This window comes from Vulpes vulpes, chromosome 5 (genome assembly GCF_048418805.1).
Source record: "Vulpes vulpes isolate BD-2025 chromosome 5, VulVul3, whole genome shotgun sequence".
In the NCBI taxonomy this organism is placed as follows: domain Eukaryota; kingdom Metazoa; phylum Chordata; class Mammalia; order Carnivora; family Canidae; genus Vulpes; species Vulpes vulpes.
Window position 1 is genome coordinate 128,174,463 of NC_132784.1, and position 18,440 is coordinate 128,192,902.

Below are 18,440 nucleotides of genomic sequence, written 5' to 3' on the forward strand. Positions count from 1 at the left end.
TGCAGGGTGGCAGGTTCTCTCTGGCAGAGGCTGGCAAATTACCAGAGGAAACATGCCTGGTCTTCTCTTATTCACTTCCTCAGGAGGATGATGGCTGGCAGCAGCTCACCCTCTCCGGCGCTGAGGCCCTCTGCACACTCACCATATTACTGAGGCCCATTAATGGCACCATGGTCTCTCCCATCACTCTTGCCAGACACCAAGGGGTCAACCTGAACTTTTTCCCCCTGCCTCGTTTCCTCCGTCTCTTTGGCTACTACCTCCTGTCAGGTCTACCTCATACATCTCAACCATATCCATGCCCTAGTCTCCTCTCTATGGCTGCCCCCCTTCAGGCTCTCGGTGGCCTAGGCTTGGGCCTACTTCTAGCTTCCCCAAGCCACTCCGTTCAGATTCTGTTGATGGTTTAAGGAGCTCCACGGCCTCTCAAGATGGGGGGATTCATGGAACGCCTTAAACCCATTCATTGACCCCCTAACAGATTAGCCTTCAGGTTAAGAGCCTCTGGTTTACAGGTTAACATCCGTAGCATTTAGGACCATCCACAGTAGGGGTCCTCCCTTGCTGACCTTCCTCTTTTCTTACCATTCCTGGCTACACAACTTGCAGTTCCTTGAGGGAGCCATGCTGTCTCATACCCTCATGTCTGTTGATATATTACTTCCGCTCTTCTTCACCCTTTAATTCACAGGTTCATCTCTACTATGACACTCTCCCTGACCTGTCTCAAGGAGCAGTGTGAGGTCTCACTGGTGAAGGCCCCAAGAGGAAGGAGCTTTGAACCTCTGAAGGAGCAATGGATTGAGGACAAGCAATTGAAATAGGATGGGAGTGGGGGACACAGGATGACCTTCTGAGGATGCTAGGTGGGCATCCCCCATCAGGAGCCCTCTAAAGGAGCCGAGACTGGGCTTGTCTGTGAACTATTTTTATCAAAAAGACTTAGGGAATCCACAGATGAAGTAAGGGAGGCTTCGAGAAGTTAACAGAAGTCACTTCAGGTCAGAAAGTCAATGACTCAAGTAAGCATCAAATTAGCAAGGTTTCTGACAGTGTGAGTCAGTGGGGAGAAAAATTTAAGTCAGGAGAGGGAGTTGGGGGGAGCAGCATTTTAAAGTGAAGCTTCCCATGTGCCCTCGGGCCACATATGAGCTGACACTATGCCAGCTCTGTTGGGGGCCCTTCTGTCATGCAAAGCGTCTCAGGATGCACCATATGTTCTAGGATCTCAGAGACACGTCACCCCCATACCTCCTTCTGGAGTGTTAAAGACTCTGTCCGGGCTGGCCGGGCCTTCCCCTTTCCCGTTGACCACTCGGACGTTCAGTGTGTAGTGGCTGTAGGGCTCCAGCCCAGGCAACATGCCGTGAGTCTTGTTGCCCTGGAAAGTGAGGATCTTTTTCTCAATGTGGCGTCTGTTTCTCTTCGATGAACCCTGTGCCTTCCAGTAGTAAATCTGAAAGACAAAGAACAAAAGTCAGGGACCTACAACAGGGAGCAAACAAGATTCCTCTTGCTCACAAAATTCAAGTTTGATACTTGTGTCCTAGAACATTTTCTTGGTGTGTTTTAGAAGAAGATTTCTGGCAAAACTGAGAAATATTAATCATGAGGCAAGACAGTAGAAGCCCAGACACAAGGAGAGAAATTGAATTGAGAATAGGTGATGCAGCTGGGCTATAGAATACTATTGGGTTGGGGAGCGTGAGCGAAATAAATGGAACAGCATGACTCCCATATAGATCTCTCTGGAACATAAGGGAATGGAAGATGACAGGACGATTGAAGTGTCTTACTTGTATAGAACATCCTAAAAATAAAAATTACTGCCCAGTATTTACATACTTTTCCAGAGCTAATACAACATCATGTGCAATATATCATTTAATTCAATCCTATAAGTCGTGGTAAAGCTTTTATTATTATTCCTCTAGCACAGATGAACCCCTGACCGCAGATTGGCTTGACCCCAGCCACTAGGCCATCAAAGGCCACAATGCAACCTCCACCCCAAGTCTAGGGCTTTCTCACTAAACCAAACTGCATTGCTTCATTAAAAATATCTTTTTTTTTTTCATATTAAACGGCAGGCACAGGTTTTGGAAAGAGGGAGAAGTGAAGGGTTGATTAATTTTGGCTAGAAACCCAGAATTGCTGTTTCTTAAGTCCTCTTAAATTCTTAGAACTTAAAAAAAAATTCTTAGAACTTTAAAGGCATTTTCAAGAGTAGTCAATATATACACAGCATCTGGAAACGTTAGAGAAAAAAACCCCAAAACAGAATATTATGCAGTGCAAAACCTGACCTCTAGGGGTCAGTGCTAATGACTCACAGCTGTGACTTTCTTCATGGGTGCAAAACCAGTGCTTGGTCCATCCAATCACAAGTCTCTATGCCTCAGGCTTTCTGTGCTCTCCAAGAACACAGATAAACAATGGTCAGAATAATGACCCTTTTGGTACTAAATGATTCTGAAGTATAATCTGAATGATGTTTTAGAAAGTGCCTACAAGGGCACCTGGGTGGCTCAGCGGTTGAGTTGTCCGCCTTTGACTCAGGTCGTGATCCCAGGGTCCCAGGATCGAGTCCCACATTGGGCTCCCTGCAGGGGAGGGAGCCTGCTTCTCCCTCTGCCTCTGTCTCTGTTTCTCTCATAAGTAAAAAGATAAAATCATTTTTAAAAAGTGCCTACATTATTTTCAGGACAATCTGTGTGTTTAACAGACATGGTCAGCATTGCTCTAAAGCTAGGTGCATTCGGTTTTATTTTAGCTCCTTAAACACTAGTTTTCTGCATTTTGTGCCTGTTCATTTTTTAGTTGGAAGAATTTTAGATCACCTGAGGGAAAAACGGAGAAAACAGGTTTGTTTTATTTTGTCTTTTTTTTTTTAAGATTTTTTTTAAGGTTTTATTTATTTATTAGAGACAGAGAGAGAGAGAGAGAGAGAGAGAGAGAGAAGCAGACTCCATGCGGGGAGCCTGATGTGGGACTTGATCCCAGGTCTCCAGGATCACGCCCTGGGCTGAAGGTAGGGCTAAACCGCTAAGCCACCCGGGATGCCCTTTATTTTTTATTTTTTTTTTTTTTCACTTTGGATGCAGTGAGATTTTGCTTCTGTCCTAGCTGGGAATCTTTAGCTATGGCCTGTCTGAAGTGAGAAACCAGATGAACTCTCCAGGCCTCTGACCAAGAGAAGTGCATCTGCTCCTAAGGAAAGAACTAAAAAAAAAAAAAATTTTTTTTTTTCTCCTTTCACTTGCCCGGTAGCCTTGTAGGTGTCCTCGGATACTTTTCAGAGGTACGGGGTCCCAGTGTACCTCAGCTAAGGTACTGTTCACCACGTTCACACGCACGTTTCCGGGAGCCACCATCGGGACTGGGGAAAAACAGGAAAGGGGGCAGAAGTATCAATGTTATTTTGAATTTCATGCAAAAATGCCACTAACAATTTTGGCTAGAAGTAGGACCCAGCCTTTATTCTATGGATTATCAAGGATTGAGAGTGGATTTTTTGGTATCTGTTCACTTGACTTGGTGAGAGTAATAATGTCTCTTTTTAAAAAGCAACAGCCCTTAGCATTCTGAATCTATTTTTTACATTGCAGGCTGTTTATATATTCAGCAATGTTGAGCAAAATAATTGCCACCTCTGTCCCTCCCAAGCTAAGCAGCTTCGGGAAATGGCCTTGGCTTGGTAAGTCGTTTTTGCTGGTATAAACAAAAGTATCAATGAGACAGCATCAAACACTTACGGTCTTCTCCAGAATGACCCATGACCACGGCTGGCTCTGGAGCAAACCCCACGTCATTCAGGGCCTGCACTTTTATCAGGTATGGGACAAAGGTGGGTGTGCCCGAGACAATATATTTGGATACATTCGCCACCACCACAGACGTCCATTCGTCATCACCATCTTTCTGGCGCCAGCTCACTTTGTACTGAAGGCCTGGCCCATTAGATTCAAAACCATTCAAGGGCTGTAAGAAAAGCCAAATAATCAGAGCTTCTAAAGCATATAGGCTGAGCACCCTTTTCCCGGAACACCAAATTCAATTCCCAGACTTACAGAAAGTGAGTACTGAAATACTAAAATGTGAACTATTAACAATGTCCTTCAGGGACGTTTTATCTTTTTTTTTTTTTCATTTGTGATGATATTCAAAGTTTGTTTGGGATCAACATTTCAAAGGTTACTAATTTCTATCTTGAAGTAGTAATTACCACATAAGGCTCTCCAGCTCTGCATCCATGGTCAAGGGTGGGCGACTTAAAGCATTTCAGTTACATCATTGTCTAGTTTACTTAGAGCCAGAAACTTATAAACAGCTTATTTCCTTATTAAAAAAGACAGTTGGCTTGTCAGGATGCCTGGCAGACAAGCAAGGGAGCATGTAACTCTTGATCTCAGGGTTGTGGGTTCGAGCCCTATGGTGGGTATAGAGATTACTTAAAAATAAAATCTTAAAAAAAAAAGAAAGTTGGCTTGTCAGTCTATCCTGCTTTACACGTCTGTAAGTATATAAGTATGTATAAGTAGGTATGCATATAAGTGTGCATGCACAGATCTATTAAAATAAGTTTTAAAATCACACAAATGAATATACGGTAATTTTCCAAGTACAGAAAATACAGATAAACCAGAAAAAAGAGAGAGAGAGAGAGAGAGAGACAGAGAGACAGAGTTAGAAAACCAGAAACATAAGAAGTTGACTACTTGGAACAACTTGGTGCATATCTTCTAGATGGTTCTCTAAGATGATGATAATACCAGCTAGCATTCATTGAGCACATGGATGTGTTAGGCACTGTCCTAGGGGCCTTAGATTTATTAACTCCTTTCATTGTGTGAGGTTAGTTCTATTACTAGTTCCCATCATACAGATACATAATGGTGATGTTAAGCAACTGGTTTAAAGTCACACAGTAAGTGGCAAAACTGGGATCTGCACCCATTCATTCTGGCTCCAAAAATCAAGCTTTTAACTGCTACATAATAATGTCTCTTAAATAAGGATATATAATATATATTTTTCCACAAAGTGGATAAAATGGGATTTTAATAAAGACATTGTTTCTTGTTTGTTTAAAAAGAGAGTGTGCGGAGAGAGTGTGTCCAAGCGCAGGGAAGGGGTAGCTCAGGGAGAGGGAGAGAGAGAATCTCAAGCAGCCCTCGAGGCGGGGCTCGAATTCACAATCTGGAAACCACGACCTGAGCCGAAATCAAGAGTCAGACACTTCACTGACCGAGCCACTCAGGCACCCCCAACACCAACATATTTTTAAAACATCTTTTTTCTTTTTTTTCCCTCTGAGATACACTGAGGAAAGTTGAAGGCTTCATGCTGAGCTCACCTTCCAGGTAATCACCAAATTATCAGGCTCTGATCCTAGTCCTTCCACAGCCGTGGGATTGGTATCAGGTTCTGGAAGTTAAGCAGCCACATGTGTGTAAGCTTTGGTCTTTTTTTTAACCAGTGGAAAACCTTTCTGTTTTATTTCCTGTCACAGAAGCCCCGTTTTACCTGCAGCTTTAGTCAAATACTGTTCAGAAGCCTCGCTGGGCAAGCTCCTCCCAAGATTGTTGACGGCCATCACTCTGAAGGAGTAGTTCACATAAGGCGACAGCTTCAGCTGGGCTGTGGTCTGCATTCCAGAAACCTCGGTTTGGTGGTGCCATAGCCCTGCTTCGTGCATTGCATCTTCATATTCGATGATGAATTCTGGCCGTGACATACACACACACAGAACCCAAGACAGTGACGTCAGCCACCTGAGGGTAGGCTGCTGGGATAATGAACAGCACACTCTAACAAGAGTAGCCCAACATGAATTATTTCACTTTCAAGAAAAATTCCATAGGAATATCTTGATTTAAGACTTCTATCATTATCCTCAATACTTAAGCATGCCCAATAATATTTGGTATTCTTTCTCTAGCATGCTGAGTTTAGTTACTTAAAACTGTGTAGAAGGGGTCTCTAGCCTTAGGAAAAATTAAAATAAATGTGAGATACCACTCTCCACCCAACAGATGGACAGCAATCAAAAAGTGTAACGTACTTTGTTGACTTTTACTCAGGGAAACAAGCATTCTCCTACTTTCGGGGAAGTATAAATCGGCACAACTTCTATAGAGGACAATTTAGAACATCTCACAATATTCAGCTCAGATACCCTTTGATGGATACACAATAATGTCTCTTAAATAAGGATATATAATATATATTTTTCCATAAAGTTGATAAAATGGGATTTTAATAAAGACATTGTTTTTTGTTTGTTTAAACAAACAATTTTATTTTGAATAAATGTGCTCATGCATATGCTCAAGGGCACATGAAAAAAGTCCACATTACAGCATTGTTTGCAGCTGAACCAAGCTAACTGCAAACAACCTAACCGTTCATCACCAGGACACTGATCAGCTAAATTATGGTATGGCCACATGGTAGAATATTCTGCAGCTGTAAAAGCTGAGGAGGGCTTCTCCATATGCCACTGAAATGGAATGATTTCTGAAATACATTGTTAAGTACAATCAAGTAGGGTATAGAACAGTGTGGAACACTTGGGTAAGAGCACAAAGATGTACTGTAACATACACACGCACGTCAATGCTTGAATATACACAGACTACCTCCCAGAGTATACACACTAATAACACTGGTTGTCATGGGGGAAGTGGGAATTAGAGGTGGGAGGAAGACCTGCTTTTCAGTGCATACTCTTCTGCGTCTACTAAAACTTTGTGGCATGTACATGTTTTACCCTGCTGAAAAAAAATGGGTATTTAGCTATATATGAATTGCCTACTAATGTGCCATGTACCATCATATGAGTCACAGATACAAAGATGAAGTAGAAATGCTCTGTGTTGCAGAGCTCTGAAGCTAAGTAGCTCGAGTCTGCCTTATTTTTAAAAAGATTTTATTAATTTACTTGAGAGAGAGCTAGAGTGAGAGAGATTGAGAGAGAGAGAATGCACAGAGAGAGAGGGTGAAGCAGGCTCCCCACTGAACAGGGAGGGAGCCTGACACAGGGCTTGATCCCAGGACCCTGAAATCACGACCCAAGCCAAAAACAGACACTTAACTGACTGAGCCACCCATGCGCCCTCCTCAAGTTTGCTTTCACGGACTGGTGACCTCCAGTCTCATAAACTGGTGACTTGCACATTTATATCGGCAGCCCCTGCCTCTCCCTTGAACTGCACACTTGAACTCGAACTTCACTGACTCGACACCTCCCCCTGCTTTTCTAGCACAGCACGGCAGACCAGTTATGGCCAAGAGTGATCCCGATCTTCCTCCCCAGCTCAAAACCTTGAAACTCATCTTGTATCCCCAACTTCTTTCATACTCTCCAATGTTTTGTTGGCTGTACCTTGAAAACATGCAAAATCTGACCACTCTCCACACCTCTGTCCCTCTCAGCTCTATTCCAAGCCACCATTCTCTCTCGTGTGAATCACTGCATGACCTCCCCAATGCACGAATACTCCAGATTTCCTCAGCTCGTGGTACATGTAGTGTCTCAGTAATTTTCTTCATGGTTTCCTTCAGCCAAAAGAAATATCTAACATTTCCATGTAAGTAGTTAGGTCCATACAACTCAATAAATATTCACATCTTCATGACTTAAAACCTACTCGGCATTGCATAGCTCTTCAAGCCTTGTGAAGAGATTAGATATCACCTTCCTCATTCCCTGTTACTCACTCATTTTCATGGGGTACTTGCTTTTTGCCACAGCAAAGGCTTTGGGGACAGGGCATCATCACAATATGGTACTGAAATATCACATGGGAACTATAAACCACCTGAAGCTCATATTTCATGTGGTGTCAGACAGATGTGACTGCATTTTTTAACATCAAAATTTAAAAATCAAAAACTTAAAGCATATCTCAAGGCATCCTTGTAAGTTTGCTGAGGTTCTCTGGGTGTATTTCATAGACAGCTGTGGTCCTACCTGGTCTCCCTGCTTCCCCTCTTGTTCTTCTATAGACCATTTTCACTTTTTTTTAAAAAAAGATTTACTTATATATTTGAGAGAGAGAGAGAGAGAGAGCTAGCACATGAGTGGGAGGGACAGAGGGAAATGGAGAGAGAATCTCAAGCAGACTCTGCACTGAGTGTGGAGCCCAACATGGGGCTTGATCTCATGACCCTGAGATCATGGTCTGAGCTGAAACCAAGAGTCCAATGTTCAACCGACTGTACCACTAGACCATTTTCAATAGAATAGCCAGAACGATCTTTTAGTCACTCCTCTACCTAAATCCCTCCAATGACTTCCAACCCTTACTATGGCCTACAAGACCTGCCCAGTTCACATTCCACCCTTTAGTTGCTACAGGGAGAGCGTGGCCTCATGGGCGCACTGCAGCAGATCCCTGGGGGAAGTGTAGCTGAAGGAGCCTGCCATCAACACTCCTTTTGGTGGGTTCTCTTCTGAGGGAGATCTGAGTTCTGTGTGTGTGTGTGTGTGTGTGTGTGTGTTCTATACATATATGCACAAATACAGTGTATTGCATTTTACATATTATACACATATACATGATATTATATACAACAGCATAATATATTATTATTCATTTTATTTTATTTGTTTCCTCAGCTAAAATATAAGCTCCATAGGAGCAGAGATTTTTGACTGTTTTATTTCAGAAAAATGTCTGGTACGTAATAGGCACTCAATAAATGAATGAATGACTGAATAAATGAAAGAGTAGAAATGCTCTGGAATCTAATGGTATCCTTTTAATATAGGTACAAAGAGTCTCCATGCATCCAAACCAGCCAAATCTGGCTATTGTGTTGAATTAACTGGAAGACTCAGCACAAATGAATGAGGGTTCTGATCAAGGACTGAAAACTCAGTTGAGAAAGGAACACCACTAATATCACAAGATGGAGAGGAGGCTTCTGTTGAATTTCATTGGAAATACTCTGCTTTACCAGTGGGTGCAATAAATCAGCATGCATGTCCCTTCAGAGTAATCCAAGGTATGCATCAGAAAGGAATTTAACTTTCCTGCAGCATATGCCTGAAGGTCATAATATATTCCAGGTTTGTGATACTCTCTCAAGTACCTTTTCAGTTTTAAAACTTCTAAGCACCCCTAGAGTCTAATTTCATTAAGCTCTTCAACTAAGTGGCACCCCATCCCAGAGGCTGTCACCAGGAATACCTCAGGCTCTGAAGAGAGGAGAGCTGCATATAGGTCAATGGTTTTGCTCTATTAGTAATGAAGCAGAGAATGCCAGCAAATATCTCTGTAGGCATTTCAGCTGCACGTGATAAAGTGCTCCGGAAATGGTCGTGAAATTTATCAGTGACAAAGACAAGGCTAACACATACTTGTAATAGGGCTGTTGTTGTCATCGCCCGGAGTCCACGACAACTGAACACTTTTGTCGAGTTGATCCGTCAATTCTAAATCAAACGGAGGATTTGGGACATCTGTAGGCCAAACACATACACCACCGTTAACCATCCATTCTTCTGGGGTTCTCCTTCACTCGTGATACTTTTCACAGGGGGTGCATCTTAAAGACACAGCACACTTAATGGTCAATGAGCATGCATCTGAAATGAAATGGGAGCCACTGAGGTTGCTGGGAACACACAAGCACACCCATGACAGCCCATCAATGAGTTCTGCTTGTTCCTTTTCAAATGAAACCAAATCGTCTGTGACCAAAACCAGTGAGATGGGCACACGTGGTTCACCAGCACTCTCAATGTGTCTTCTCATAGACAGGAAGGAGCACAGACAGAAAAAATAATATTGAAGCTTAATTTTTAATGAATGGGAAACAGAGAATGGCAAATGCTAAATGATCAATACAGGCAAATATAATGTGCTGCTTACGAAGACATCAATGTTCTTTCTGAAATGTGTGAAATTATAGATTTTGGAGCTCCTAGAGGATATTTCCATTTTTAGGGGAATTATAGGATTGATGCTATATAAGAAGGCCCTCAGCATGCATACCTCATGCAGATGCCCAGTATCATAGTCAGGGGGACACATAGGGACACGGTGTGTTTACCCTTGGAGGACACTAGGATACAGACACCTGTTTGGACGAAAGTGTCCCAGAAGGATGTCTGCCTCTTCTAATGGTACGTCTGAGATCCAGAGAGTTAACGTTTCCCTCTGGGCTTTTTTCTGACCTTGCTCTTGGGAGTGATTGTGGCTCTGGGGGAACCAGGGGCCATATAAAAATAGGGGCACTTCTCTCCTATCAGTAAAGAAATAGTAAATGTCTACGAAGGGCAGTTGTTCTATGGCATAACTAATGATACTATGTAAAATCCAGGTGAGTTTATGCCATAAAATTATTTTCATGCTTATAGGCTCATATAAACATGAGAATTCTGGAAATAATTTCTGATTTATTTCCCAGACCTAGAAAAATCACTCAACCTGGAAACGCCTCCTTTTGATCCTTCTTTAGTGACTTATGTTTTCTAACATGATGAGTTTTTTTTCTCTACGACCAAGGTCAAATGTTTTAAACATCTATTGTTTCCCACATGAATTTCTTGAAAATGGAATCTCCAAACGTGTATGCTTCCAGAACGACATTTAATAGACTGAAATAAAAACCTAATTTGTGGGATGATATTTGAGATCATCCTTTTTTGTTCTACAAACTGTGGGGGACAGCGTTTGATAAAGCACTAGGCTATTTTACGGGGAAATTATACCAAAGAGGGACCTTTATTAAATTAAATGACTTTATAATAATACATGAAACATTTAGGCACAGTGGTAACACACCCAGTGGAACATTCCAGAGCTATAATGAAGAAATGACATGTAGTAGTAAATGGGCAACAGAACAGAACATTGGATAGAGCTCTCGTCCTTAAAAATCACAATGATATGGTAGAAAAAAGAGAGCAAAAAAAGAGAGAACAATTATTATTATTTTTGCAAATGTGAACTCGTTCAACAGAACACAGAGAAAGAAGACTCATTAGTTTACCGTAAATAGGAGCTGGAGTTGGAGTAGGAGCTAGAAAGGACATTAATACAAAGGATTTTAATCAAAATTAGTAATGGAAAGATCTAAGATAGCACAAGAAGACATTGACTGTGATTAAGATTCTAAAACTAAGCTTAGCTGTGGGAGATGGCACTGAGAAACATGCAGTAACAATTTAGCAGGTGGGTAGAGGGGGAGATCCTTCAATTTTAAATAAAAGTATGTGATTCCTCCTGATTTCCTTATAAATAATCACTAACATGCACAAGCATCATTGTATTCCAGTGCTGCTACCATAGTATATTTATACTGAAATTACTGCCTCAAAGGCATCTTTCAAAGAAGACAAATGTAGGTATTTAACTCACCTACAAAATTGTAAAGCTCTAACAAGCAGACATATACTACGGACACTTTTCCTTTCGACCTAGCAAGGGTGGCCTAGCAACACTGTGCAGTGTGAGTTCTAGATCTTACCAACGACGCTCAGCACAGCACTGGCCGAAACATTGTCCAGAGTTGTGTTGGCCACACATGTGTAGGTGCCACCGTCGTTGTCCCTTACATCAGCCACCACCAAATGGTCCTTGTCAACAGTGAATCTGTGAAGAAAACAGGTTCAGAGCAGGTGAAATGGACATCCAGCCACACATGATGGATGGCTGCTTTGTTGGCATGAAAGAAACTCTGTGAATTTGAAAACAAGAGGGAGATGGCAAACATTTGCAGCTCTTTAGAGCAAAAATCCAAAAAATATGTATCACTTTGATCATGATTAAAGCTGAAAAATTATTAGAATGGATCAGAACCTTGGGTAAGAAGGGATGGATGTCAAGTCACCTGGCCCAGTGGCTTTCGAGCATGCCTCTGGAGTTTTCGGGGCTTCCCTGAAGACCAGGGGCACGCAGAGGAGAGGTGGGGGTAGCTGTGTCACCCTTACTAGCAGGCTCTCCTGTGGCTTCTCTGCTAAGAAACATTTGGACGCCACTCAGCCGGCTCCATTTCTAACCTAGTGTATATTTTATTTATTATTATTATTTTTTAAAATATTTATTTATTTATTTATTTATTTATTTATTTATTTGAGACATAGGCAGTGGGAGAAGCAGGCTCCCTGCAGGGAGCCCGATGTGGGACTTTATCCCAGGACCCCGCGATCAAACCCTGAGCCGAAGGTAGACGCTCAACCACTGAGCCACCAGGTGCCCCTAAAAAATTTATTATTGACTGTGAAAATCTTGTGCCACTTTTCCCTCATGCATAAACTCTCAAGGGGTAAGTAAGTGCAAAGAATAGTATTGACTTTATCAGAGGAGACAAGATGACTTCGATCAACAAGCACCACCAAGAGTTCTCTAGAGGTTACTGGCTGGCATGAGAAATTACTCAGTAGGTCAAAAATCCATGTAAATTGGATTCATGCATGATTTTAACAAGGATGCATAAATCATTCACTGTCTTTTCAGGGAATTTCCAAGCTCAAGCTTTAGCCACCTTAACTCAACGGGCATTTCTTCCTACTTCCTTCTCTCATTTTTACCAACTCAGATTCCACAAATAAAACCAGCCAGCTGGGCGGCACCTGCGTGGCTCAGTCGGTTAAACATCTGCTTTCAGCTCATCATCCCGGGGTCCCGGGATGGAGCCCCACATCGGGCTCCCTGCTCAGCCCAGAGCCTGCTTCTCCCTCTCCCGCTACCCCTCCCCCTGCTTGTGCTCTCTCACTCACTCTCTCTCTCTCAAATAAATAAATAAAATCTTTTATAAAAAAAAAACCTGGCCAGCTGGAGTTATAGAATTAGATGGAAACCCAGGGTATAGAAGAGAAAGCCACTTTTTTTTTTTTTTTTAAGGAGCCGTCCAGCAACAGGCGCTGCTTAGGCACACTTGGAAGCAAGCCACACAGAGCATTTCCACCAGCACACGGCATTTCTTCCACCAGGGGCCTCCGTGACAGCTAAGATTCATGTGGGTCAGCTCCATATCAATTCCTTCAAATTGAGGCTTCACATGGAAAATCGGTATGACTTTTCTTTCATTCCAAGCTCAAGGACCACAACACGTTTAGGCTCTTTTAAATACTTTACCTGTTTTTTCTTCTCCCTTCTCTTTCTACTGGCTTTAAGAGAAATCAAAAGAAAATACCCCATCCAAATAAAAGCTGGTGTCCTTTAAAATACCGACAAGGATTTAAGCACACTCTACTGATTAAAGTGATCGCATTTCTGCTCATTTGCAGAATGGTAACGAAAACATCTGTCGAGACTTCACTGTACAAGGTAGCGAACAATGGAAGGCATCCGAGCCCTGAAAGGTTTCTCCCATCCTGAATTACACAGGAGACCAACACACAAAGATAGACAGACATTCTCAGGGTCTGATTTCAACAACTCAATACCTTTTTTTAGGTCTGCACATTTTGCAGCAGGGAGAAAATGCACTTTTTTTTTTTTGGAGAGAGCGGATCTCAGAAACTTTGAAAACATCTCCGCTAAGTCACTCCACAGTAAACCTTTAGTTCACAGCAGCTCAAAGAGGCAGGGAAGAGAAAGGCAAGAAATGGTCTTCAAATACCTTCCGTCATTGGGCAGCTCACCGTTGTCCTTCAGCCACGTGATGGTGGGGATCAAAGTGTGATCGTGTTTCACTTTGCATTCGAAGGACACCGTGCTCCCTCTTTGCACCACTGCATACTCAGGCTGTTTAATGATCCTCGTGGCATCTAAAAATCAGCTATTGTTACCCATTGCCAAAGCTGAAGAATTTGTTCAAAGTCACGTCATACTTGGAAAAAAACGTCATCACCTCTGGCTTACCTTTGACTTCCAAGTGAACTTCGTTCTTTGCCACACCTAATTTATTCCTTGCAACACACGTGTAAGTTCCTGTACTGTCCTTTTGGGCCACGGGAATTTCCAAAGTCCCATTTTCATGTAAAACATAAATATCTTCATGAAGAGCACTGCCTTTGGCTCCTTTGAACCTTCATTGCAGAAATGATCACCGTGGGAATAAAAAAAATCATAATTTGAAACTGATTTCAAAAAATGCCACATGTGAGGTCAACACATGATGATTCTACATCATAGTATAGATGGAGACATTTGGAATCTGCACAAGACATTTGGAATTACGTGCACGTAAATCAGTGGGGTCAGTGTAAGGCAGGATGTTTAAAACTGGAAAATTTAATGAGAAATGGTGCTTGAAGCATTAGGGTGACAATATGAAATACTTGAACAGTAACGTTCTGTATCAGATTCATATTTAATACACACTGGTTATTACAGAGGTTCTAGAAGCTCAATAACTGGTTATTACCCAGTCTATCTCCCCATAGGTGACAAAACAGGAGAAATGAAGATGGAGCTTTTTTGACCTTTTCTTCCTCCTGGGACATATCTGTAAGGACATCTGCAGGCTATAGTCCCAAAGCCATCTTGATGAGAAGATATTTGATTTGAATTCTAAAGAGTTTTTTTATTCATACACATAGGAAAATATCCAGGGAAGAAGAATGATAAAGCATGTATGTAAAGTATGTGTTCATACAGCTTCCTGCTTGCTGTCAGATACAAGTGGGGACAGATAAAACCAGCGACTCAAAGTCAACCTAGGCTAAATGTTAACTTGGAGACCTCGATTAGGATGCCATCTGCCCAGGCTTGGTGTTTCTCCTCTCTCTGGCTAAGGTGGAGACCTGGGGAGACCGTGCTTAATCCTACACCTGGCTTCGTTCTCAAGCTGGTTGGGGGAGCCCAGCTTAGTGTCTGCTTGGTCCCTGACTGACTGGCTGACCATCAGTAACAGAATGTTCTAGTTTTCTTTCACTCTAAGCTGCTGCCTATCCTTGCCTTGCGCCCCCTAGCTCACGCTAAAGAAAGCAAGCAAAGGGGATAACCAGTACCTCTACCAGGAGTGGCATTCAACCAGGGATGGTTTAATGTGAAGAGTGAAAGCACATGAGGGGATTCCTGGGTGGCGCAGTGGTTTGGCGCCTGCCTTTGGCCCAGGGCGTGATCCTGGAGGCCCGGGATCGAATCCCATGTCGGGCTCCCGGTGCATGGAGCCTGCTTCTCCCTCTGCCTATGTCTCTGCCTCTCTCTCTTTCTCTCTCTGTGTGTGACTATCATAAATAAAAAAAAAAAAAAAAAATTGAAAGGACATGAGCGAGCTTGGCTGGATCCAAGCTGGAAAGCTCAGGTGGGAGAGTTACCAACAATGAACGTGGGGGGAAAAATTCTGGTTTTGAACTTCTAGAACCTCTCCTTGACCCCAAAGGATACTTTATGATCGAGGAATGTCCCAGCCACCATTCTTTGTGAAGTCCCAGCTGATGCCCACAGCATTGTAATATACGGCAACCTTAAATTTCTAAAAAATATACGTCCATACACCTCTGTGCTGGACAAAGGGTGCTGCTGAACAGACTGCACATGGAGGAGTATTTAGCACAGAGCAAGCGGTTACTACACATTTATGAAGGAAATTAGTATTAATAGTATGGTGGAGTCTATACGGTTGGCTCTCTGACTAAATAAAAACTTAACACACAGAGAAATGTGAAGGCTTTAGCAAATGTAAATATTAAAAATGAATAGAGCCATTACTCACCACTCGATGGTAGGCAGAGGAGACCCAAAGAAGGCACAATCTAGCAAAGCTGGCCTGTCTGCAATGACTTGGTAGAGTGTATTTGCAGATGTAAGGATTCGTGGTGGCTCAGCTAAGAAGTTTAGAAAGGTAAAGTACATATTAAAATAAAATCAACATTTAGGCTCAGCATATATTTTTCTGTATTTGAAGGCCATTTAGGTTCATAGTAAAGCATGACCAATATGTCCTCTCCTTACATTCTCTAGCAGGTAGGACACCATCAGCCCTCAACAAGTTTTCTCCTTCTGCTTCATATCCCACATCTTTCTCAGGCCCAGTATTTTAGTGACTTATTTATCTATATGTCCTACAATATACTGTGAGTCCCTTGCAGGCAGGGAATGGGGCTTTTATTGTTTTCTTCCCAGAAACTAGGTCAGTATCTGGCATGAAAATAATGGCCGAGTACCTCTTTGTTAAGTGATTGGTCCATCCTAACCCTGGGGTTATGATAGGGGTGGGTGGGTAGGAGTGGGTGGCAAGCAAGCACACAAACTGGCAGAAAGGAGCAGAGTGTGGATGACCGAAACACAGAACAAGAAATCAAAACCGCCTCCTAAACATCCAGCAACACTGTAAGTGTGCTCAGCTCTGCATGTGATTTACTGACCTCTATTTCAAATATGAGGGAAAAAATACCAAGTACTGGTTGGCTTCCTGACTTTAATTTCATTTGAGAGGGAGCCTACTACACTTAAAGAGTTGAAATGCAATTCTCTGGCACCACGAAAACAGTTCTCACATAAAATTTTAATAAATCTGATGTTCTGGTGGTTTGGTCCAGTATGAGGAACAGAACGTTCACATAAATCACCCATCTCATGCAGAGGACCTGAATAAAGATTTTTCCAAAGAAGACATACAGACGGCCAACAGACACATGAAAAGATGCTCAATGTCACTCGTCATCAGGGAAATGTAAATCAAGACCACAATGAGATATTACTTCATGCCTGTTGGAATGGCTAAAATCAGGAAGATAAGAAACAATAGGTGTTGGCAGGGATGTAGAGAAAAAGGAACCCTTGTGCATGCTGGTGGGAATGTAAACTAGTGCAGCCACTGTGGAAAACCATCTGGAGGTGACTCAGAACATTAAAAATAGAAATATTGTATGATCCCATAACTCCACTATTGGGAATTGACCCAAGGAAAGCAAAAACACTAACTCAAAGAGATACATACACTCCTGTGTTTGCTGCAGCATTGTTTACAATAGCCAAGAGATGGAAGCAACCTAAGAGGTCGTCAATAGACAAATGAATAAGGAAAATATGATGTGTGTGTGTGGATGCGCACGAGTGTGTGCATGGGATATTACACAGCCATAAAAAGGATGAGACTGTGCCATTTCAGACAACATGGATGAACCTAGATAGTGTTATGATAAGTGAAATTAGACCGAGAAAGACAAAAACCATATGATCCCACTCCTAGCCCTTAAGTGGAATCTATTTTTTTTAATAATAAATTTATTTTTTATTGGTGTTCAATTTACCAACATACAGAATAACACCCAGTGCTCATCCCGTCAAGTGCCCCCCTCAGTGCCCGTCACACATTCACCCCCACCCCCTGCCCTCCCCCCTTTCCACCACCCCTAGTTCGTTTCCCAGAGTTAGTAGTTTAAGTGGAATCTAAATAAGTAAATAAATAAACAAACAAACAAACAAGCCAAAAGCAGGATCAGGGCTATACATAATGATGGCTGCCAGAGGTGAGGAGGATAAGGAGTTGAGCAAAATGGCTGAAAGGGAGCGGGAAAGACAGGCCTCCAGTTATGGAATGGCTAAGTCCTGGGAGTAGAAAGCAGAGCATAAGGAATGCGTCAATGATACTGCAATTGTGTTGTATCACCATTGCACTAGGACAGTTGGCAGCTTCACTTGTGAGCACGGCATAACGTACACACTTGTCAGATCACTAATTTGTACACCTGAAACTAGTGTAACATCGTGTGTCAACTATATTCAAAAACCAAGACCAAAACACCAACATTTCAGAAGATGTTGAGAGTACCACAGTTTTCTAAGCAAATTATTAAGAATAAATAACTCTACATCTGTGACGAGGATAAAGGCCATACATCATGACTGATGATTTCTTTTTTAAAAATCAAAGTCATGGAATTGTTGTTGACCTTCGAGGTTTCTAGAGATGGAATGGCAGTAACATCCAGTTCCTAATAGCAGATTAATGGTCTTTCCCTTTGAGGGTTTGACACTTGCCCTTAACCATCTGTTGAACACCAATAAAAAATTAATTTATTAAAAAAAAAACCATCTGTGGGTGGAGTCTGACTCTGATTACTTCTACAATGAACAATTTGCCACCATAAAACTACGTTATGCAAGAACATGACGGCCAGAGTACCATACCCTTTAGGGCGAGGTTTGTATCTCACCCATCTTCATATATGCCTGCAGCTCCAAGTCCTCTGTGCGTCGCACATAGCAGATGCTCGCTGTATTTTTGCTGAGAACAGCAGTCATTAATTGAACTTGCCACGTCTTTATTTAATAAGGGGAGAGCTTACCTAGCACATTTACAAATGCATTTGCCAGTAAATATCCATATTCGTTAGAGGCATTGCACTGATACACTGCACTTGATCTTTCTTGAACGTTTGAAAAAATGATGGTATCGCCATCTATTTTTCTGCTGGGGTCATCAGGAGCAACTGTTTGGGTGTAAAAATACAAAACATATATTTATTTCTCTTTGCTTAAAAGAGGTAAAGTGTGAGGTCTACACTGTAGTAAGTAGAATGAAAGTACACG

General features: G+C 42.1%; 1 protein-coding gene across 50 annotated transcripts in view; it reads right to left on the reverse strand.

Moving 5' to 3' along the window:
- The window catches only part of NRCAM (neuronal cell adhesion molecule), a 274,938-nt gene that overhangs the window by 29,740 nt on the left and 226,758 nt on the right, over positions 1-18,440 (reverse strand). For 30 of the 50 annotated variants that reach the window (XM_072759997.1, XM_072759988.1, XM_072759980.1 and 27 more), the window contains 12 exons: positions 18,197-18,340; positions 15,619-15,730; positions 13,821-13,987; positions 13,579-13,726; positions 11,482-11,606; positions 11,005-11,034; positions 9,368-9,469; positions 5,527-5,724; positions 5,357-5,427; positions 3,756-3,981; positions 3,264-3,379; positions 1,252-1,456 (listed from right to left, as the gene is read on the reverse strand). In XM_072759997.1, coding sequence (XP_072616098.1) covers positions 1,252-1,456; positions 3,264-3,379; positions 3,756-3,981; positions 5,357-5,427; positions 5,527-5,724; positions 9,368-9,469; positions 11,005-11,034; positions 11,482-11,606; positions 13,579-13,726; positions 13,821-13,987; positions 15,619-15,730; positions 18,197-18,340 — 1,644 coding nt within the window. The remainder of the gene's footprint in view (positions 1-1,251; positions 1,457-3,263; positions 3,380-3,755; positions 3,982-5,356; positions 5,428-5,526; positions 5,725-9,367; positions 9,470-11,004; positions 11,035-11,481; positions 11,607-13,578; positions 13,727-13,820; positions 13,988-15,618; positions 15,731-18,196; positions 18,341-18,440) is intronic. The other 20 variants (XM_072760017.1, XM_072760002.1, XM_072759999.1 and 17 more) reach the window with 1 other exon arrangement.